This window comes from Thamnophis elegans, chromosome 5, assembly GCF_009769535.1.
Source record: "Thamnophis elegans isolate rThaEle1 chromosome 5, rThaEle1.pri, whole genome shotgun sequence".
Classification (NCBI taxonomy): Eukaryota; Metazoa; Chordata; class Lepidosauria; order Squamata; family Colubridae; genus Thamnophis; species Thamnophis elegans.
The window spans coordinates 66,927,277-66,952,053 of NC_045545.1; the positions used below are offsets into that span (position 1 = coordinate 66,927,277).

Here is a 24,777-nt window from a genome sequence, read left to right on the forward strand (position 1 = left end):
TTTGCACTGATTGCAGGTGCAGAAACTGAGGATTGCATTCATATGGAGCTGTCTCCAAAACCTTCAAGTTACGATAGATAGATAGGTAGATAGGTAGATAGGTAGATAGGTAGATAGGTAGATAGATAGGTAGATAGGTAGATAGGTAGATAGGTAGATAGATAGGTAGATAGATAGATAGGTAAGGAGGGAGGGAGGGAGGGAGGGAGGGAGGGAGGGAGGGGGGGAGACAGCAGCCAGAATGCATTTACAATTACAAGTTGCAATAGACCAATCTTTTATGACTCCAAGTGTACTTCAACAACAACAACAAAAAGACATTTTGCTACACAACCTCCCTCTTTCACTTTGTTCCACCTCTAGGGCAGCTGCAATATAAGGATCAGCCAGGATGGACAGAAGACAGTACTTCATTAAAGAGGGAACATTCCCTGGAGCTAAGATGCTGTAACCCAGGGGTGTCAAACTCGTGTCATCATGCTGGCTTCGCGTGACGTATTGGGACTCCCCCCCCCCCCTTTGCTAAACCAGGCATGGCCAGTGCGTGATGCATCCAACCTGTGGTCCGCGAGTTTGACAGCTCTGCTGTAACCCATTATTCAAAAATGTACCTTTTCCAAAATGCCTTCCCTGGAAGAAAAGAGACCAACATCCCTAAGCCAAACTTCTGTCGTTTGTAGTTACCTGGTGGCTATAAGAGGGAATCTGTGAGTTGGCTTGTTCAGAGCATCTCTGTTTTGGGGAAGATTGCCATAGAAAAGAAGCTCCTTCTCTGTGAGAATGGCAAGGATATTTTTTGTCCCATCGCCTGGGAGCTGCAAATAAGAACGTAAAAGGTGCAGCTGTCAGAATGGCAGCCAAGTTCACATATGCCACTGGAAAAATGCCCACTAAGAATGGAAGTGATGTTCCTGCTGGCATCTTGTAAAAAGTATATTTGAATAAAGCACATCACTAGGTATAGTGGAGTGACAAGTACCAGAGCAACAGAATCAAAGGAATTCTTGGACTTTGTATACGATTATCCTCTTTCTATTCTTCTTCTATTGATGTTATGATAATCTTTCTAGATCATGGGTGTCAAACTCGCCGTGTCACATTGCCGTCACATGATGTTTTGTGATTTTTCCCCTTTCAAGGCAGCTGGGGTGGGCGTGGCCTGTGCGTGATGCATCCGGCCTGTGGGTTGCCAGTTTGAGACCCTTGTTCTAGACTCAGAGAAAGCTGAGTTAGTCCACGTGGTCTAAGAAACATCTGTACAAAATGACAAATGCTTTCTTGAGTTTCATTCAAAGGCCTTTCTCAGCTATAACATAAATGCTATAAACTGAACACAAGACACAGAGGCATGCAAAATCTATACTATGATAGTGAGACACACTCCAGCAAGAACAACTTTAAAAATATCTATATGTTTCCAACCTTCAAATGAGCAGAAACTATGCTATTAAAAACTGGGGTTAGAGAGGATCTAGGAGCTACAAAAAAGGGGGATTTGCATGCAAATTCTATGTTGCTCGCCCCTGATTTTAACATGAATTTGTCTTCCCTGATCAATGAATACTACAATTTTTTTCTCCCTAGAATCAATGCAAATCAAACCAGGAACCCCAAACTTACCTGTTCTGTGAGCCAGCCAATGTGCTTGATGTCTCTATTTCCTACAATGCCAAGTCCTGATTGTAAGGTCTTCAGCTCCTCTTTGACTCTTGGCAACAGAACACTAACATTGCTATGAATAGCATTGAACCAAGACTGGGCAGATGCTTCCTCTTTTGCTCGAAGGAACAAGGAGACCCGTCCATCTGCTGAGCACACTTCTAGGTACCTGCAAGATGAATTTTCCTTAAGACTGAAATGTGGGGAGCCCAAATGCAAGCTGTTGTCATAAAACGCCCAGCACTTTTTCTGAATTTCCACATCACTAATTTGAGAGCTGGTTGGCTTTTAGCTTTAAGTCAAGATACTGTCAATTATAAGGCATCTCTTGGTTCAGGATCTAGGTATCAGCAGGACTGCCCACTCCTAGTACATTCTCTTCATATTCTTCTGTTTTTGGAATACCAATAGCACTTTGCAATAGCACTTAGACTTATCTATTGCTTCACAGTGCTTTGCAGCCCCCTCTAAGCAGTTTTACAGTGTCAGCATATCACCCCCAACAATCTGGGTCCTCATTTTACCCACCTCAGAAATATGGAAGGCTGACTCAACCTTGAGCCTGGTGAGATTTGAACTGCCAAATTGCAGGCAGCCGGCAGTCAGCAGAAATAGCCTGCAGTACTGCACTCTAACAACTGCACCACCACGGCTCTTATGCATTCTCACTGATCATGGTTAGTTTCAGTTATTATCCCATGTCTCAGTTATTATCTCACTTTTTTGGGGCACAGTATTCTCCAGATAGCCATGTGGCCTCAGCTTGATGTGGGGTTCAGAAAGGGGATTAAATGTGGTTATTCCAGCAGATCTTGGCTGTGATATCATTCTCTCTAGCAATGGAATTTCTTGGTTTAAGACATTCATATTCCTAGTGCCTTATTGTTTTATTATATATTTGCAAATGTTTGGATGTACGCTGTTCAGAATTTTTTGTGACCAGTGGCCTAAAGGCACATTAAAATAAGTAAATAAAATAGATCTATGTAGAGAGTAAGGAAAATGACCTCATTGAGAATATGCAAGAACTTGGCAAAAAAAGAAAAAAAGCCAAGACATTTTTAAGTCCTGAGAAACAAGATAATATTAAGAAGTAACAATGGCAGATGCCTCCTTGAATGATTGGGATACAAGAAAGACAGGAAGTACAACACATTCAGACTTGCAAGATTCTGTTATTATAGCCAATCTTAATAAAAGTAGTTCTAATTTTCCTGTGGAGATGATTTCCTGGTCTGGTCTACCTAGTGGGGCTGACAATATATCTATGACCCCTCTGACAATCCCACTATTATTTTAGGACCCATATTTAATCTAGTTGTGTTTGCATTGTAGAAAATATCATACATCTCATTTTCCTATCCAAATGAAAAGTAATGACACCCCATGTTGACTGCTCAAAGCACTTTAATATTAGCCTTCTAACCTCTTTAAATTATGCCATTATCCATCCCCATATTGCTGGGGATAAAAGGATGACTTCTTTTGAATTATAATTTTACAAAATTACATTGTTTACTTTTTTACCAGAGATTTTAGTGGTGGTTGCCTGATGTCTTAACATTAGGATAATACAGTGCCTGTAGATTACCACCAAGGACATTTTTTTAAAGTATATAATCCACCTAGTGTATTCAGAGTTGTATGAATATGCAAATCCACATATCCTTTTATGCATGCATTCAATTATTTATGTATGCTTTATCACTAATTTATAGGGTAGTGAGAAATGTCAGTTGTAATCAAGACATTGTGCTATATGATTCAATATGCAGAGAGTCATCCAAGCTTTCAGAAGGCTAGTTGTGAATTTCGCTCCATATGAGTGTCCTAATATTAACTGCTTGCAATAGTGTAATTCTAATGCTCATTTCAACTCCTTCTTTGCCTTGTTTTGACGTGATCGAATTTGATACTACCGTGTTTCCCCAAAAATAACACAGGGTCTTATTTTCTTTTGACCCCCGAAATAAGTACTTGGCCTTATTTTCAGGGAGGCCTTGTTATTTTTGAGGTGCAGGAGGCAGTGAATGCTACTGCTGGGTTGCAATATTTTTGGGAGGGCTTATTTTTAGGGGAGGGCTTATTTTAGCGTATGCACTCAAAAGCCTGATTGGGCTTATTATCCAGGGAGGTCTTATTTTCAGGGAAACAGGATATATAATGTCATACTCAGACCCTATCCTTTCTGATCATTGATAATGCAAGCTGGAATTGATGAGAGTTTGAGTCCACCATTATCCTTGTAATACAGTCACATACCTTTCCCAACAAACAGATTCTTCAAGCATTACGCCTTGAGTGATCATTGGGTTACCTGTTTTCTGGATCATTTGGAAGACACTTCCTTGATATGTAGCACATTTTTAAGGGGATATTCTTCCCTTCCTTGAGGTCTTGCAGGGAAAGAGTTGGAGAAGCTTGCTTCTGAAAGGCTGATGAAGAATCCCAACTTACAGATGCCCCAGTTGAGGAATTCTTAAAATAGGGAGAGATTTCCTTCATGTATTTGACTAGAATAGAGAAAAACAACATCGAATTTTCAATATGCAATTCATTAAGTCTAGGTCTTAGTTGAAGATTGGTGAGCCATAAACAGATAACTGCTCTATAACATTTAATATCTAGGTAGCAGACCAAGCAGAAACTTACCTGGTCGCAATCCTCCCTTCTTTAATGAGAAGATTTGCATTTTATATATTATTTATATGCTTTCTTATAAATCAGTATAAAATTATGCAAAGGCCCTCTATTTGCAAGATTATTTTTTTTTATTTTTCATGACACATTAACAATTACCCCATCTGATGCTCTATACATAAATTAAAACAGTCATTAACAAAAACTGAGTTCACAGGTATTGGAAAAAACAAATAATGTTATCACCATAGTCAAGGCAAGCTTAAGAGAAAGATTCATTGCAACTTTTTCTTTGAATTATTCAGTTCCTAGAGAGCATGAGTCATTAAATAACCAACATCTCTATCCTATCTTGTGTTTCTGTGATAAACACCACCAATGGCCACAGTTAGATAATACATTTGAAACTGCACGTAAATATGTTCTAGTCACACGTACAGTATATAGAATATAGTGGTAGTGGTAAAGGCATCAGGCTAGAAAGCAGCCTTAGGCATGAAGACAGCTGGGTGGTTTTGAGCCACTCAGTTTTCTCAACCCTAGGAAGAATGCAAGGGCAATCCACTTCCCCCCAAAAAAACTCATCAAGAAAACTGCAGGAACAGCCCAAGAAGTCATCAAGAGTCAAGACTGGCACACACACAAAAAGAAAGAAAGGGAAAAAAAGACATCTGTCTAGTATCTATCTATATGTCTGTCTGTCTGTTTCTCTATCTATCTATCATCTATCTATCATCTAAGTCTTAGAGAATGAAATAAAAACAATAAGAAAAATAAATAATACAAAATAAATTTAAAAATAGCTGTAGCCTAAGCATGTGTATATATGAAGAGCAATTTAAAGCAAAGGATAGGCTTTTGTGCTGTAAATCTGATTCCACAATGTAATATGCAAGGTCTTCCCTCTAATAAGGCTATACTGTAATTGGTCCAAAATGGTAAAAAACAGTTTAATTTCTGGTTTTTAAAATTATACTTTATCAGAATAACAAGAGATCCAGAATCCATAATAGCCACTGCACCACTAGGCCCCAGGGTGCTGCAATGGTTAGAATGCAGCCTAACGTATGCTGACTTCAGGGATTTGATTCTGAATGGCTCAAGGTTGACTCAGACTTCCATCCTTCCAAGGTTGGTAAAATTTATTTATTTTATTTATTTGTCTTGTATGCCGCCCACACCCAGATTATTGAGGTTAATAGGCTGATTCTGTAAACTGCTTAGAGAGGGCTGTAAAGCACTATGAAGTGGTATATAAGTCTAAGTGGTATTGCTATAATTCAAACGTCAAAATAGTCAAGAAATGTTTGGGATACATAATTTTTGAAGATATATATAGAAAACATACAAGCATGCCCTTTTTACTAACAGAAATTATAGAAAATTCTTGAAGGCTACTCAAAGCTCAGGCAAAAGGCCAGTTTTTTCTGGTTGCCAACTATTTACTGTCAAAAAGCCAGAAGCCTCTGATGACCTCTGCTGATGGGAAAATCTCATGAAGGAACAATCTGTCTTTTAGAATCTGGTACCCAAGAGTAGTTAATGGTGGTAGTAATAGTAATAGCAGTTGTAATTTATTATATGTCACCTGACTCCCAGTGATTCTGGGACATTGAAAGAATAAGCTTTCAAGGATATTATTAAATCATCCAAATAACAAACTGGCAATCAGTGGAGAGCTTTAAGAACTTCAGTCTTGATTCTCCTGTTGCGACACAGTTCTTGGCATCCACATACTGGACTAATTGAAGTGTTTGAATTCTTTCTGAAGATAGATACAACTATAACGCACAAAGAAGTAAAGAATCCAAAGTGGGTGTGGGATGACGGCTGCTTGAACTGACACAATAGGTGTAGGTGCCATTCTTCCCAGGTTTAACTCAAGCATTAACAAATAAGCCTGCTCTTAGCAACAAACTTTTTTTTTGCAGCCCTGTGGTGGCCTGATGGCTGCAGAACAACTTTTCCAGTGGCAGCATGCACAATGAATCAATCACGGAATGACTATCACATGCCAAAAAACACTCAGCACAGATCTACTCAACCCACATTCTCAAAATGCCAATATCGTTATGCAAATACACCAGATGGTAACTAACCCAAAGCCTTTCTCTTTTGCTTCAGGCCAATTCCAATATTGATACAGAAAAATAAAATAAATTTGTGTCCCATGTTGTTGCTTCTACTGGAAACGCTTCATTAAATGTATTCAGCCTAGTTTCTTCCCCTTTCTAGTTTGATATATCCTCTTCAGAATAATCAGCCTTCTTATTAGACAGCCTTCTGATATGTTCCAGAAAAGGATTTCCTTTTCTTTAAACTGCCAGAGTGTTTCTGAACCAGGAATATGCACTCCCTATATCTATATGCCATACACTACACAATGCACAAGGCTTCAATACACCCTTTTGTATTGGCATGTTCTCTGAACTAAATGGCTATGTGGCATGTTTTGCAGATGTTGTTTTTGTAAAGGATGGAAACATTTCAATGAAAACTATTTCAAGTAGGATTAGGGTTCCGTGCGTAAGGTTGGACCTTGAAGCTAAGCTCTGATTCTCAACATACTGTTTTGTGATGGGTGCACCATCCAGCAGCCACTTAAACTGGTTGAATGGAGCAGAGAAACTGCCCAAAATTTGACAAAATATGCTAACCAGATTACATTTTTTACATGTGTTCCCAGCTTGACAGATAAAAGTCCCTACCTACACAAGCTGTTTTTGACTGCCAGCCAGCATTCCAGTGAAAAGCCACTGGGATGCCAGCCAACATCACACTGAGTGCAGCCCTATGGGAACTTCTGTCATTGCAATGGGCAGCTGATCAGCTGATAGGAGAAGGAGTGAAAAATAGCTTATGTATGCAAAGCTACATACTTCCGTACTTATTATTCAGCAGAAATGGAGCATGCAAAGAAAACCATTCATCAAACATTTGGAAGAATGACATTTGTTACATATGGGCTAAAAGATCAGGTGACAGACAAGAATTAATAATAAAGAACAATTACAATAACCTAGAATCACTTAGAATCAAGAAGCAATGGAGAGAATTACCCTTGAGGAAAAAAGACTGAGTGGAGCATTCAGAGATGCAACAGAATGCTGCACTGTTTCTCTGTTGTTATAGAACAGGGGTGTTAAACTCAAGGCCTGCGAGGGGCTTAGATCTGGCCTGTGGGCCTGTCCTGGAGACAGTGAAGGACCAGCCTGCAGTGCCTCTGCTAGTGAAAATGGAGCTTGGGAGGGCTGCATGTGACTCTCCCGAGCTTCATTTTCACTGGCAGAGGGTTTGCAAGAGGCATTCCCCAGCTCTGTTTTTGCTGGCAGAGGGCTGCAGTTGGTCATCACAGCCGAAACAGAGCTTGGGAGCCGATTTTTTGCTGGGAAAGCACTCGGGCCACCACAGGCCCCCCCAACATGAATGACATCGAGCTGGCCGCACTCACCCTGGCCCCCCAAGGTCGAATATAACCCTGATGAGGCCCTCAATGAAATCAAATTTGACACCCCTATTCTAGAAGAAGGATCTTATGGTATAGGAAAGCAGGTTCGTTTCAGTTTCTGAACCTTGACAGAGATGGGCTCAATGAACTTTTGAGTTCTGTGGTTCTATGATAGTCCCACTAATGGAAATTCTGTTCTAGAAAATATGAATCAACTATAGAAAAGCTACATTCTGCTGGCATCTTCTGCACCAAGGGTGAAAATACTCATAAAACTAATAAAATGTCAAGGAAAAAAATATGATATTGATGATATTTTAACATTCTGAAATGCTGGATACATCCTATAATTATAATTATTGATGTATTTACAGTTCCTCGGTGACAGCAGATTTAGAGTTATGCTTACAAGAAATATAGCACACAGAAATACAAGAATAAGATAAATCAAAGGGAAGCGTGTTTCAGGTAGGGCTTAATGACATAGCATCCATATATTGAAAACTGATACTCCACCAGCTGCCTTAACAACCTTCACAAGAATATTTTCAGAGGCTTCTCCAAAAGCTGAAGAGGCAAAGTGAGCTTTAAGCCAAGGTGAAACTCTGATTTGTCTTTTCAGCAGTGAATTTCAAAACAAAAACTACAGCTGGCTGCATCCATGATTCTTTCCTACAGATGCACATTTATAGCTGTTCTGACACTGAAAAGATTAAGGGAAAAAGATATGAATCACAAACAACTCATTTGTCCATCAGCAAGGGAAATGATATGGACTTTGTTTCATGAATTGGAATTACTTCATTGCAGCTGATATTAAATAATTAAAGGATGCAATAAATTATGAATATTTCATTTGGATTTTCTTTTCCCTCAGAGAGGAATCTGCATTCAAGTCCCCACACAGAAATCTGTAAAGCATTTGGTCAATGATAAAATATGTGACAATTGGAAAATAATGTATAGCTTATATTAGTTTTGGATCCTAAGCAGCGGTGGGCTGCTGCCTGGTTGGACCGCTTTGGGCAAACCGGTAGTTGTGATCACTGGCTGGATCCGCCCACTCGCCCCTGCGCTATCTTCTCCATTTATCACTAACTTTCTGGCTTGTTTCTCCCCTCCCCCACCCACACTGCCCAGCTGAGTTCCATGTCGTGCCTGCTGTACTCACAGGAGCTCCCTGTGTTGATTAGCTGCATGTTTGAAGCTCTGTTTCAGACCCAAAGAGGTGCATGCGCGCTCACAACCAGCAAACCGCTTCCTAAGGTACCATATTTGTCGGACTATAAGACGTACTGGAGTATAAGATGCACCATGATTTTGAAGAGGTAATTTTTTTTAAAGTGTTTGCACTCTGCAGGCCTCCCAAACCCTCTGCATGCCTCATTTTTGCAAAATAAAGAGGGGGATGCAGAGGGTTTGGAAAGCTCTTAGAGTGCTCTTGGGGGCTGGGTGGGCAAAAATGAGCAAAAATGTCCTATTTTTTGCTGATTTTTGCCCTCCCCAGCCCCCAGGAGTTTAGAGGTTCGAGGCAGGAAGGACGCGAGAGCCAGGACTTCAATAAGAACAAGTTTATTGTAAAGAAAACAGTAGCTGACAGCGATTCAAATTCGCGACGATCGCGCCAAGGTATTTATACTATAATGTAACTATTTACAACCAATCAGGGGCCGAGTACTGCTCAGCAACCGCTGACGCAGTACCTCGGCCAATCAGTGACAGAGTCTGGCTAGCAACAGCTTCTGCTGCGCTCTGACCAATCAGGGCGCAGCATAGCTGTTGCTGGCCCTTTCAGAACAGACAGGAATATTTAACAAGGAGGACTTTGCAAGCCTCCCAAACCCTCTGCACATCCATTTTTGCATAGGGGGCGGGATTTTGGTAGGCCAAAAATGCTGTATTCAGTCTATAAGACGCACCCAGATTTTCACTCTCTTTTTTGGGGGGAAAGGTGCGTCTTATACTGCAAAAAATAAGGAGTGTAACCCACTTGTGATCCTAAGGCTGGTATTCTTTTTCTAAATTATTCTGTAACCTATATTCCTTTGACAGATTCCAATGGGATGCTATATTCTGTATTGTCATGCCTCCATTTCCTAAATAATGCATTCTGGCCATGCACTCTATACTTCTTGGAGGTTTTTTTTGTTATTAATGAAAATATTCTTTAACAAAATAATAGTAATCAAAATGAAATGCAAACAAAAAAAAATGCCACCAGATGCCCAAAATGTGTAAACCTGAGAATAGAAACAACAGTCCATTTGAAACAGAGCCAGCCTGCCTGGAGCTTTGAAGTTTCTAGTGGCAAAACAAATAATGTCACAGCAGCTTTCTCTGGGGAAGGGGGATTTGGCCTGCTTTAACAAGTAATAATATCCATTTCTGAAGGGTTCAATCTCTGGCCAATGACTCAGGCTTTCCTCAAATTAACTCAAATGCTTCCATGTGTTGGCATTTCCTTTAGAGATGCTTTGCAAAATTCTCTCCCCTTCCCTTCCCCCAAATCCAATGTACTTGGAGTTCAGACTGCTGGGTTTTTTTTTCTACACACAAAGATGGACATGAAGCACAGAGCAAACAGTTTCAGCTCCATCATCTCAGTTTCATCACTGGTCCTTGGAGAAACTAGATGAAAAAATAATACTAATTAAAATAACACAGAAATAGAAAGTCTGGCACTCTGGCAATGGGCAGACTGGGATGAATAGGCAGTTTGTTTGTTTGACCAATTCATATAGCCATCTATCTCAGTACATGGTTTTGGGCAGCTCACAATTTTAAAACAAATGCTGTGTATACAAATAGAAAATAACAAAGAGAAATAAAACAAAGTATAAAAGCCATCAGCATAACCAGGAAATGAGCTCCATCACACACCAAGGACCAGGGGTGGGATTGAAAATTTTTAGCAATCAGTTCTCTGCCTGGTTGGTGGGTGGGCGTGGCCTCCTTGGCCTCCTGCACCACAGCAGGGGAGGTGTTTTCACCCAGCCCAAGCACCAGAGGCTTTCCTCGAGCCTCCAGGAGGGCAAAAATGGCCTCCCCCAGACCCATTTCCAGACTTCCAGGAGTCCCATTTTTCACTGTCTCAGAGCCTCCGTATGGGCCATGCACTTACCTGGCATCCACAAAGGGCCATGTGGAGACTCCTGGGAGGGGTGGAGCAGTGTGGGCAGGGCCAGCTAGTCCTTTCAATTACCGGTTCACCCAAACTGGTCCGAACCGGCTGAATCCCACCCTTGCCGAGGACACCAAGCTTGACCATGGAACCAATCCTCCAAGGCCCTTCAGAAGGCCACAGTGAGGTGGCCAACCTTATCTCTGTAGGGATGATGTTCCAGAAGGTTGGGGCCATGGCAGACAAGGCTCTTTTCCTCAGTCCCACAGTTGATACTTCTTGGCTTGACTGTTCTCCAGTCAGATTGGTGCTGTAGGTAACCCAGTCCCAAGCCGCATAGGGCTTTAAAGCTGACACCAGCACCTTGAACTGAACCTGGAAGTAATCTGGTAACCAATGCAGCTCACAAATGTGTCACATGAGGCAAATAACTGATGCCATTAACTGTCCATGCCAGTGACATTGCATCAGCTGAAGCTTCAAATTCTTTTCAAAGGCAACTCCAGCAGGTTACCATAGACCAATCAAGAGGCTACAAGGCCATGAGCAACTGTACACAGGGCCTTATGCATGCAATATGCATACAATTGATGTATAACATAATCGCCCTGAAAGTTTTTTCTGAAAGGATAACAAGCTATGAATTAATTGTAAATGTTTTGTTTTATCGCCTGAGAGGGGAAGTAGCACTGTTAGCTTTTATAGAGGGTGACAAAATAACTTGATCCAGTTTCATATTTTCTATTATTTTGGGATACAGTTGGGCTCTGCATCACGCAACAAAATGACTTTGGGTCTCTCTAGAACAAGGATGAGCAATTCACTTTTGTAAGGGGCCACATGAGAAACTGAGACTGTTGTGGCGGGCCGAGCCAACGTAAACTGACTTTATGTCCTCAAACTCTACTACCTCAATTCCAGAGGCGGCTCCAGGTGAGGAGTGCTGTGCAGAAGCAGAAAAGCACTTTCTCTTCTTGCCTTCCCACCACTGCCAGTTGACTGAAGGAGCACATGGTGACTGTGCAGAGCCGAACCCAATCAGCTTCTTCTCCTGCTCTCTGTGGCATGCTTATTTACATTTGATTTCTAATTTCCAATTGACTTCAAATGGGGCAGACAGGGACAGCCAAAGGGCCAAATGTGGCCCGAGGGCCATAAAATGCCTAAGTCTGTACGCCCCAAGAAAGAATACATACAGAAACCATGACACTGACAATGATCTAATAACAGATAAGAAGAAAAAATAACAGCTATATTGCAACCTTACAATATATCCTATTCATATCCATTCAAAAGTTCAACATAAATATATGCGCATGGAAATGATCTTTTTAAAACAGTTTGGAATCTATTGCCCTTGGGTCAGAACTCTTTGGGTTCTCTTATATAGGACTTGTCCTTGATTAATGTCCAATGTTTGGAATTACTTCTGTCTATGAAATTCGTATTGCATGCATGAATAAGACTGTTGCAACCGATCATCAGTCTTTCAGTTTCCAAAATGTGAAGTTAATTACAGTCAAGACAGATTAGTGATGTCAGAAATATCCCAAAAACAGATGCTCCGAGACTGTGTGCGGTCCTTGGGTGGGGTAACAAATTATATATTAGTTGAAGGACTAATTTGATCTCACTTTTTAAAGATGTACATACTTTTCCTGGGTGGAAACCTACACATTTTGGACGGTGTTCCCAACAGAACATTCTAGTTTGGTGTACTGCTCTCATGTTCAGAAGCGACTTGCCAATAATAATTTCAGTCCTTTCCCCTCCAGCCACGTCTCTCATACATACTGGAGAAAGGTTCACTAGAACTTGGCAAAAGTTCTTTGTAATTCCTTTACAAAACCTGCTGAGCAGCATCACTGTTGGAATAGCCCAACACCCTCCCCAAACAGGTTTCCTAAGTCCCACCATTACTCAGATTTAAAGAATTTTCACACATATAGAATTATTGTTTCCCACTACATGCAGATCTTTGTTAAAGCAGACACAAAAGCATGGAGTTGAGAAAGACGGTTCATGCTACTGTCTCCCTCTGTGCTGGAATTACAAACCAAATATTCAAACTACTTGAACCCTCATGAATAATTGAGTCTGCTGTCAAACTACTCTTTATTCTTATGATTTTATTTCTTAATAGTCAATCAAAATGTGTCGTGCTGTATTTTCAGAAATGCATTCTTCTATAGTCTAGGATGTTAGAGATACATACCATATTTAAAAGGATGGAGAAAGAGTATATATGATTGCAATCAAAATTGTCATTCTTTTCTATTATCCAGTCTTTTTTTCTTCATCATCAAAACCATAAGTCATAAGTGCATTAATTTCTATTTTATGCAAAAAGTCCATACAGTGTTTTCACTTGTCTGTCTGTCTGCCTATGTATCTATTATCTATCTATCTATCTATCTATCTATCTATCTATCTATCTATCTATCTATCTATCTATCTATCTATCTATCTATCTATGTTGTTGTTCAGTTGTTAGGTTGTGTCTGACTCCCTGCAACCCCATAGATCATAGCACACCAGACTCCCTCCCCCAGACTCCACTGTATCCCGGAGTTTGCCCAAATTTACAGTGTCATTGTGTCAATGACACTGTCTAATCATCTCATCCTCTGCCATTCCCTTTTGCCTTCACTCTTTCCCAATAACAGGGTCTTTTCCAATGAGTCCTCACTTCTTATTTGTTGGCCTACTTTACTATCTGGCCTTTCAAAGAACAGTCAGGGTTGATTTCCTTTAAGGTAAAGGTAAAGTTTCCCCTCACACATATGTAATAGTCATTCCTGATTCTAGGGGGTAGTGCTCATCTCTGTTTTAAAGCCGAAGAGCCAACGCTGTCCGAAGACATCTCCATGGTCATGTGGCTGACATGACTAAACGCCAAAGGTGCACGGAACGCTGTTAACTTTCCACCAAAGCTGGTCCATATTTTTCTACTTGCATTTTTACATGCTTTCAAACTGCTAGGTTGGCAGAAGCTGGGACAAGTAACGGGAACTCACTCTGTTACTTGGCGCTAGGGATTCAAACCGCTGAGCTGCTGACCTTCTGATCAACAAGCTCAGCGTCTTAGCCACTGAGCCACCGTGTCCCTCTTGAGTTTCTTTAGGATTCATTTATTTGATCTCCTTGCAGTCCAAGGGACTCTCAAGAGTCTTCTCCAATACCAGTTTGAAAGCATCAGTTCTTTAGCGCTCAGCCTTCCTGTAGTCCAACTCTCATAGCCCATACATTAAAAATACGAAAGCCATAGCTCTGATTTTACAGACCTTTGTTGGCAAGGTGATGTGTCTGCTTTTTAATATGCTATCTAGGTTTGCCATACTTTTCCTCCCAAGGAGCAAGTGTCTTTTAATTTCATGGCTGCAGTCGCCATCTGCAGTGAAAATAAAATCTGTCACTGCTTCCATTTCTTCCCCTTATATTTGCCAGGAAGTGATGGGACCAGATGCCATTATTTATTTATTTTTAACATTGAGCTTCAAGCCAACTTTTGCACTCTCCTCTTTTACTCTCCTCAAAAGCCTCTTCAGTTCCACTTCTCTTCCTGTCACTAGAGAGGTATCATCTGCATATCTGAAGTTGTTGATATTTCTTGGGTCAATTTTAATTCCGTCTTGTGATTCATCCAGCCCAGCCTTTAGCATGGTGCGTTCTGAATATGTTAAATAAGCAGAGTGACAATATACAGCCTTGTCGTGCTCCTCTTCCTACTTGAACCAATCAGTTGTTCAATGTCTGACTCTAACTGTTGCTCCTTGATCCACATACAGACAAGGTGGTCTTGTAGTCCCATCTCTTTAAGAACTTGCCACAGTTTGTTATAATCTACATCAGGGCTGTCAAACTTCTGGCCTGCAAGCCCGATGCGACACATGCTGGCCACACCCATGCCTGCTTTAGTGAAGGGGCAAAAATCCGGATATGTCACGCGCCGATGTTATGCCGATGTGAGTTTGACACCCCTGATCTACATAATCAAAGGCTTCAGCATAGTCAATGAAGCAGAAGTAGATGTGTTTCTGGAACTCTCTTGCTTTCTCCATTATCCAGTGAATGTTGGCAATTTGATCTTTATTTCCTCTGCCTTTGTTCGCATATTGCTGAAGCCTAGCTTGCAGGATTTTGAGCATGACCTTGCTAGTGTGTGAAATGAGCACAACTGTACATTGTTTGTGTGTTTGTGTGAATAGTTTTTTACTCTAATCCAAGAAATTAGGTTAGTCATTTCCACAAACTCCATCATCTTCGCCAATCATTCCTCCATTTTGAGTAGTATCAAACCTTTTTATTTTTGAGCATAATAGTATTACTGCAATTGTCACAAATAAAAAAAGACCCACAACTTTTTTCTAGCTGTTTGTCCATTAGTCTCAAAAGAAAAATATCTGGTATCTATGGTATTTTAACCTTTAAAAACTTCTTAATTAATTAATGTATGTATTTATATCCAAACTTTTCTGGCTTTTTTATATGTCCACCAAGCATGTCCCTTGAAAATGGAAAAATGAAATATCCCTTCACGTTGTTCACATTATCAAGCACAATTCCTACAGCCTTTAAAAATTGAAAACAGGCAGCCATGTCAATGGGAGGTGGAGAAGGATATTACTTCATCCCAAACTTCTGGTTAGGCCATTGTGCCATTTTTCACCCTCCCTAGGCTCCGGAGCTTTCCTGAAGCCTGGGGTGGGCAAAACGGCCTCCCCTGCCTCGCCCCGAGGCCCTCGGAAAGGTGGAAATTGATCATTTCCTAACTTCCGGTTGGCCTGTTGGGCCTGTTTTTTGCCCTCCCCAAGCTCGATCTGTTTCCGCCTTCCGGAGGGCCTCCAGAAGAGGAAAGCCTCTGGAGCCTGGGGAGGGCAAAAACTCCCCACCGCATGGGGGGTCGTGCATGCATGTGGGGGGTGGCCATGCACGCATGCACAGGTGGGTGGGGTGCATTCCATTGTGGGTCTGGGCACTCATGCACATGCAATAGCGCAGCACACACAATTTTGGCATGCCTTTCCAAAAAGGTTAGCCACTACTGGGCTAGAAGATCCTCAAGGTCCCTTCCAACTCTTATTATTTTGTACTCTGCCTGTATTCTGTATTCCAGAATCTTCCAGTCTGCCTGTACTTCTGAAGAAGTCCTCCGTTGGGATATAATTGAAGCATGAAAAACAAAAAAAACTTATAGCAATAGCAGTTAGACTTATATACCGCTTCATAGGGCTTTCAGCCCTCTCTAAGCGGTTTACAGAGTCAGCATATTGCCCCCAACAACAATCCGGGTCCTCATTTTTACCCACCTCGGAAGGATGGAAGGCTGAGTCAACCCTGAGCCGGTGAGATTTGAACAGCCAAACTGCAGAACTGCAGTCAGATGAAGTAGCCTGCAGTGCTGCATTTAACCACTGCACCACCTCTTATGGACTCCTTAGAGAGATACATAAATACATCAGAGAGATACATCAAATACATAACACAAACCACACCCCCTTTTTTCCCCTTGTAACTAATATTAAGTAGATCAGTCCAACATTTCCCCAATGAAGCTTTCATTGAAATGGACTTCTCTGTTGTGAAGTGAATTTCTTTCCCATCCAGGTGAGTGAGAAGTTTAAACAGACAGGAGAAAGTGTGAAGAGCAGCAATCTTTGCCTAGCTATTTCTTTTCCTTCTGAGTGGCCATGTGGATTAAATCAAATAATGGTGACCTTAAAGTTGGGAGCTGCAAGGTCAGAGAACATTTTGCTTAGTGAAAGCTAGCAATGAAGGCATCTAGTGAATACTCTGAACCATTTGGGAGATATACTTCTGGCCCTAAAATTATAGATCTTATATACATTTGTTTCCAGTGAGTGCTCATTTCAAGTATGTATAACATACAGCTCCACTTCAAAGTTGAAGGTGCTCTGTGGGGAATTTACGTTGCTCATTTGATGTGCAATGTGAAACTCTGTTAAGTATAGCTCTTGCATTCCTTTGCTGTACCACACTGTTTCATCTTTTGGCACTCTTAGGCATGAAAAGCAATTATTGGCTTATCCTGAGGCAACAATTAATTAAATGCCACTCATCCCACTCCTGACCTTGCTGTCCTGCATTTTACCTTTGTCTCATTCAAGGTTGATTTATATTATTCAATCACCTTTCACCTGCCTTCAGAAATTCCTCGAGATTTCATTAAACATGGATTTCATTAAACATGGGGATTCACAACCCACTGCTTATGGGGGAAAACGAGAGTATGCATTCAGTTGCACAGACATTCAATGATCCTTTCTGTTGTGCATTCAACAAAAGTTTGATCAACAGGCATTAACCGTTGGACACACTTTTCTCCCTCCCTACAAAAATCTCACCTACTGATTTTGGAACATCAAGCTATTCCTAGAGTTCTTGGCAACCTAACTCTGAAATCAACTTTCCTGTTTTCTAGCACAGTCTTAGAATGAACATCCTGCTCACCAGGTAACAGATTTGGTAGAAAAGAAGATCACTCTGTCCCTTTTCTACTGGCTTCCCATTCTCATTCAGCTAGATGGATAGTATATTTCTAATTGAATGTTAACTTTTTTTTGTTTATAAAGCGGTGCTTGTGATTTTACCGACAGTTACCTGGGACTGGAAAGATAAAGAATGGCCATTTTTGTCTCAAGCATCAGTCAGAGATTCAAGAACTTCAGTGAGGCTGAATCCATTTCTTCCAGGGAATAACATCAAAGGGAGCCACTCTGACCCAACTACATTGGGAAAAGAATATGTGTGTTGCCTTTCCCTGACCGAGGGGACCCTGGGCCTGGAAAGGCAAGCACAGCGCTGTCTAGTCTTATCCTTCAGTAACATGACCAAAGATCTTCAACTGCCATTCAAGAAGGAAATATTGATCTAAAATGAATATAAAGGTCATCAACCTATTCTGGCATTCAAATTCAATCCCTTAAACTTCATTCCTCTCCTCTTTTCTACATTAGCTTTATAGTTTGTGTAAGCCTGAGGGCAGAGTCTGTCTCTCTTTGATTTATGCAGGCCCTTCTAAGAAGACAATAATCAGAAAGACAGGACACAACACAACAAATCAATACACAGCAAACCATGGAGAATTTATTTCCTCCATTTGAGCTTAGGTGGCGCAGTGGTTAGAATGCAGTACTGCAGCTAATTCTGCTGACTGCTGGCTGCCAGCAATTTGGCAGTTCAAGTCTCACTGGTTAACTGAGTCTTCCATCCTTCTGAGGTGAGTAAAATCAGAAGCCAGATTGTTGGGGGCAATATGCTCACTCTGTAAACCACTTAGAGAGGACTGGAAAGCACTGTGAAGCGGTATATAAGTCTAAGTACTATTGCTATTCAGAACCATATAATTCTAGCGTTCTCCATATGATTCTACAGTTCTACAGACTCTTTGGGGTTCCAGGCATAGTGATATGTAAGCCACCAATGGAATGGAATGGAATAGAATAGAATAGAATTCTTTATTGGCAAAGTGTGATTGGACACAGAAGGAATTTCTCTCTGGTGCATAAGCTCTCAGGAGAACGATGGTTCAACGTCATGCACTTAACCGGAGAATATAATGTTCTATAAAAGGATAATGCTGCTGTTTGCATAAAGCTGTGGCAGCTGCTGTATTGAGTTTCACAAATGAAGCTTCTGGTCCCGGTGCCTGGGTGGGACCACCAGGGCCTGACAGGGGAAAAGCCATGAGTGGGTAAGGGAGAGATCCTCATGTCCTATGTCATTAACTATAAATAGGACCCTCCCTCTTTCAGATATTTGAGCTTCCCTCTGATTTCTTCCCAAGTCATTAATCCAGGCAGACAGGGCTTGTCAATGATGATTATAGTACTCAGAAAGTCACTGGGATTTTTTTTTAAATGATAATAGTAAAAATTACAGAACAAGGTTAAAACCATGCACTAAAAGTTTACATCTTTTCAAATAAATTGTTCAAGCAATAGAAAGTGACCTAGCTGAGTAACTCATAAATCAGAGTTCAACAACAATATACTAGCAAAATCAGATAAGTTGTGTACAAGAACCAATTTTTCATGCAAAAATCTATTACGGGAGAAAACAGGAAAGGCAGAATGCAATATTCCAATGAAGTATACTATTAGGACAGTGAATGCAAATGTCATAAAGGCTTCCCTGATTTTTTGGTCTACATATTCTACCTAGATAAATCAGAGGATTTAGAGAAATCATTGGATAGAGAAAGGGTGAAACTAGAGTGAAGATTAGAAAGTATTGCTGGATCCCCCAAAGCTTATTTGTAATAGTAACCATCCAAATCCAGTGAAAATCACTAGCAAGACATTGATGGATGTCTTCCATTGCTTAGAAGTCCAATATTTTTTGAAAGCAGAGACACTGTGTAATTAATCACTTTGTCCAGGAAGTCTGAGGGTTTCGACTACATCCTAAATATTGCTGCACATTATGATCAGCAATCTCTTCAGCCCCATAAGATCTTTTGGATACTCCATCCCTACCCCCCAATCATCACTTGAAGTCTCAAAAGGTGTCACTCTCAGACGATCTTATGTATAAACCCAAAAGCTCATGAATTCTCACCCAATCACCAAATTCCCAGCAGATTAATTAACTTTGGCAAAATTTAGCCAGTTTTAATATTTTAAAATTATATTTATTTAAATTTGTCCTGTTCTGATACTTCCAAGGACACACACACACACAAACGCATACATGAAATTCAGTAGCACCCCAATAATTATTCTAAGTAGTGGCCACTAAGTCATAAATCATCTCAGTCTACCTGAATATTCCATTCTTCATATAAATAGGAAACGGAGCCCATTCTTGATTTGTAAAATCATAGCTTTGAGTCTTTGAACTATCCATGATCAACATTAAAAATAAACCTATAAGGTAAAATCCATATTGAAATTCAGAATGTGATCTGATGTCTTTTAGATTGAAAGGAATTGCATTGGCAAAATGAATTTCTGACTTCCCATTTGTTAATATTTTATTTGAAAACTCAAAATATTTCTCAGCAGCTTTTTTCAAAAATAAGTTACAAATGAATCACTGTACACTTCTTAAGCTAGACTTTTCCCAGTCAAAAGAAGGATCTTAATCATTCACTGACTGGTCTGGTAATGAGCTTTACCAGTAAGAAAGAGCTTAGCAACATCCATTAATATTATAAAACAAAAAGCGTGAGCTTCTTTAACACCAGATGGCAAAGATTTAAAATAGGCTATTAAAACATACTTTTGTAAGCAACTGAATGGAAATACTACTGCCAACGTTATGGATTTACTCTTCCACCCACCGAAAAATATGCTGCAAAGCCTATGATGATATATATTTGTTTTCATTTTGTGTAAATGGCCAAACATAGCATTTTTTAAAGTTCCACTGGAAGTCACAGAGATAAATTGATTCAGAGTTTTCCTCCAGGACTGCCTTTAGTCATTCTTCTTCTCATTGCTGGCAATAGCAAGAGCCAGCAAATGCAATACTAGTAGGCTGTGTACGAGGAGATAAAGAGGCAGTGAAAAGAAAGACCAGTACACACTACCTTTAATATATAGAAGTGATTGTTTGCCAAAGCTACATCCAGAATCCCAAGAGTTGGCTGCTTTAGGGGCTGGAACTGAAGATCCATCACTGCCAAGGTTAATAAACTTTTTCCTCCATTGGGATCTCATGAGGTTCTTGGAAATTAATGCAGGAGGAAATGTTCAGAATAGAAGAAAAGAAGGTACTTTTAGCAAGCGCCATCTCTCAGTGTTGAGTCCTATAGCACAGCTAGGTGACCATTTGTGAAACTCAATACCCCTTGGCTGAAGTACAGGTAGCCCTCACCTTACAACCAACCATTTAGTGACCATTTGAAGTCACAACAGAACTGAAAAAAGTGACTTCTGACTGTTTTTCATACTTATAGCATCCACATGGTCATCTGATCAAAATTCAGATGCTTGGCAACTGGCATGGATTTTATGACAGTTTCACTATTCTAGTATCATGTGATCATCCTTTGTAACCTTCCCAGCTACTTCCAACAAGCAAAATCAATAGGGAAAGCCATATTTGTTTAACAATTGCAGAGATTCACTTAATAACAGTGGCAAGAAAGGTTACAAAAATGGGGCAAAACTCACTTAACGCCTGTTTTGCTTAAGACAATTGTTCCATTGCTTTTCAGTGAAGTTTTGGGTTCAATTGCAGTCGTAAATCAAGAAGTACCTTTATATGTGGTTTTGGATATAATAGATATCATTGGATATATAGAATGCATGAGTCTCTGTTAACAGATAATCGTGCTGAGATATATAGTTTATTGCAGGATACAACCTGAATTCGTCAGCAGGACTGAAAGTTTATTCATCCAAACTTTCAGCTCATGCTGGAGCCCATCTCAGGGAACTTCTCTCTCCTCCCAGAATATTATATACTTTGTTCCTATGAAAATATGGTATGTGTACACAGATACACTATGGATATATTTTCAGCGTTTTCAAAAGTAGATTCTAGTCCATGAAAATTATCGCTCTAGAAATCGGCTAAGGTCATCCTGAAATTATCCTGAAATCTATATATTTAGGAATTATAGCCATTAAATTTAATTGGATTTGCTTCTAAGTATAGAAGAATAGGATTAATATACAACCATGGGTGTCCACAGTGCTGGCAAAGGGCAGACATGAGGACTCATGCATTTAAAAGCACAAAATTATTATATAAATGGACACTAGGAAATCCAAGTCAAAATATTAGAAGGACTGAACTTGGCCATGCTGCAGTTTTGACACTGGAAAGTTTTGTGGGACAGAAAGAGAAAATCACTGAAAATGAGTTCCGTATAGACTAGAATTTATTTGGACCCAAAAAAAGAGAAGCAATACATGGGCATATTTTTTTCCTGTCTTGCTTCAATAAAAGGCAGACAATTCTAAAGGAACAATAAGCCATTACATCATTACAATATGACCAGGTTTTAACTGTGATAGTAATCTCTGTATTCCACCCATAGTATTTCATATGTCCTTTCCTATGCCATTACAGCTAGAGCATGTTTCTATATTTAGAGTAGAAATGAAAAACCTGTGGCTCTCCAGATATTTAGAGCTTAACTGCCCTAAGCCTTAGCAGGACAATCATTGGAATCCTAGAAGCTGCAGTTCACAACATACAGAATGTACCAAGTGGCTACTCCAGTTTGAAATAGTAAGATGTACTAAATTTTCCTTATGTCTATTTTTACAATGAATACCTTATGAAACTGAAACTCATGGGCCACGTTTTGCGTATATGCATATAACAATCTCATAAGATTTTGAGAGACACAAAATACAGTTTACCTTTCTCATAAACACACTACAGTGACTGTAATACTTCATTTAACTGTTCCTTCTGGTGACCAAATTGTCTGATAACCACAGTGTCTGATTAAGAGTTCTCAGAACTCAAAGGCTTGAAAGAAGCTTCCATAACATTGTTTGGCCAACAATAAAGGCAAAAGTAAAGGTTTCCTCTGTCCAGTGGTGTCTAACTCTAGGGTGCTCATCTCAGTATCTTAGCCGAGGGAGCCCAGCATTGTCCGAAGACATTTCCGTAGTCGTTTGACTAGCATGACTGTACGCCAAGGTGCACGGAACACTATTACTTTCCCACCGAAATGGTACCTATTAATCTACCTGCATTTGCATGCTTTTGAATTGCTAGGTAGGCAGGATCTGGGGAAGGTAATGGCAGCTCACCTATTGTACACCACTGGGTCTTGTCAGTTTCCAGCTGACAAGCTCAGCCTCTATAACCGCTGAGCCATGGCAATCTTGGTCAATAATATATTCATTTTATAAATTTAGGTTCTTTTTCTTAATAGCCCAGGTCATAATTGCTTTCCTTGAGTTTGAGAGTCAAACATGTGCCATCTGTACCATCCCTGCTGACTAAAAGCTACAAAAGTGTACTCTGGATAAGAAGCATGAAATATCAACACAGGCTTCCTTTTGTTTCTCCTGTCATCCATTTGTGCATTTTGAACATGAACATAATAAGACATCAGAATTTTTCATTAGCTTTGTGGAAAAAGGCAAAATCTTTACTGAAGAATGACGTGAGTTGGAACTGAACAGCACCCTGGACAGTCAGTTTCCCGCCCTGACAATACAATCATCCCCTGGAATTAAGCAAATTTGCTGTTCAGAGGAGTTGCTGGGGGGGGGGGGTGGTCCCTAGAATCGTGAGGCCCAAGTGACCTTTGTGGCAGGAAGTGCTTATTGTCAACTTTGGTTGGTATGCCAACTATGTCTTTTCTTCATAATGGGCAACTCTATGTGTTAGAAATTGCAGTGGTTTTTTTTCTTCACCTGCAAGAATATACAATTAATGTTTCAATTTTCTTTTTATTCACATCTTCTTTTAATGAATAAGTTTTGTTTTGGTACAATATTAGTACTTTCTGTTTATTGTTGCGCTTGCTTCCATTTCATCCACATATGCAGGGGTGATTTAATGCCAGTTTGGCACACAAAAATTTCGGACATTGATCCAATAAAGCCAACTACCAAAATTCAGGTGGGAAGCAAGCTTATTCTTCAGATTCCTTCTTTCCTTCCTTGATTCCCTCCCTCCCTCCCTGAAATGTGCTTTTATAAATCAGGTTTAATTGCTGATCTGAATTTAAGCTTAGATTTACATATTTGGCTATGCCCAGGTTCAGATACACAAAATATGCAGCCTCCTCATTGCAGATTATGGATTAAAAGGCACATGCAAAACCTCTTATGCCCGGCTGAATAAACTGTTCATACACCAAGCAAAACTTGTTATACAAGATTGTTGATGGAATAGAGCCATCAATTTGTAAAATCAAGAATTATCTGGTCAAAAGACCAGATTTTCTTTTTAAAGAATCAAAATGAAGGCATTAGCTTCTAACTTCGGAGTATATTTATTTAGGCCTTGCTAATTATTTGTGCAGTGAAACTGCATGCTAGTTAAATAGATTTATTACTTATTAAAGTACACAATTACACTATAGCTGCACTGTTGCTTATTATCATTAAATCTAGAAAGTGGCTTTGATTCAATTAGCATTCAGAGAGAATTCATATTGCGGTTATCGAGACTAAACTATGAATAATCAGAGTAACCAGAATAAATTCTCAATTTCCAATGCCTTTTAGGCCATATCTATGGTCCTGGGCTCTTTAGATTAGATGTGATAACTGAGTGCATATACTACAAAAATATATATTTATTTATTTTGTTATATTTATATTGAATCTTTCCTCCAGGAGCCGAAGGCAGTGCACATAGCATGACCTCCTTTAATCCCCCAAATAACCTTGTGTGGCAAGTTTGCTGGAGGAAATTAGGTGTAAAATTACTCAGTGAGCTCCCATAGTTGAGGGTGGATTAAACCCTGTGTCATCCTAGTTCAATGACAAATTCACTATTTCATGGTTTACAGCTTAGCATGATATATGAACTCAACTGAACGTCTTTTTTAACAGCCGATCAGCCATGGCCCAGTTTGTGAATGCAGCCAGTGTTACCCATTCTCTTTCATACATCCTCTGGTTTGTGGTGAAGGTTGTGGCACTACAGAAGCTGCCATTTTATTTACTTAAATACTGACAAAATTTAATGATTGGAATGAAAGACAGTAAGTAAGTTGTTATGTCATGATATAGACATTGTAATCAAGTTTCCTCCATGGAAATAACAGAGAAAAACAAAATCAACATATTTCCCAAATGATCTCCATTTCCCATTCCCTTAGAGATTTTTCTGGAGAATGCATTTAAAAATAAAAAGAATACTTTTATCTCTATGAAAAATATTCTCAAACTATTTTATTTATATTTGATGGCTGAAAATAAACCCTTTCTTCAAGTGAGAACTTTATCAAATTTAATTATTA

At 39.9% G+C, this 24,777-nt stretch overlaps 1 protein-coding gene across 1 annotated transcript in view; it reads right to left on the reverse strand.

Moving 5' to 3' along the window:
• SNTA1 (syntrophin alpha 1) overlaps window positions 1-24,777 on the reverse strand; it is a 58,187-nt gene that overhangs the window by 6,620 nt on the left and 26,790 nt on the right. Inside the window, exons 3-5 of the mRNA XM_032218854.1 lie at window positions 3,977-4,172; window positions 1,621-1,828; window positions 685-815 (exon numbers count right to left, since the gene is read on the reverse strand). Of these exons, the coding sequence (XP_032074745.1) occupies window positions 685-815; window positions 1,621-1,828; window positions 3,977-4,172 (535 nt within the window). The remainder of the gene's footprint in view (window positions 1-684; window positions 816-1,620; window positions 1,829-3,976; window positions 4,173-24,777) is intronic.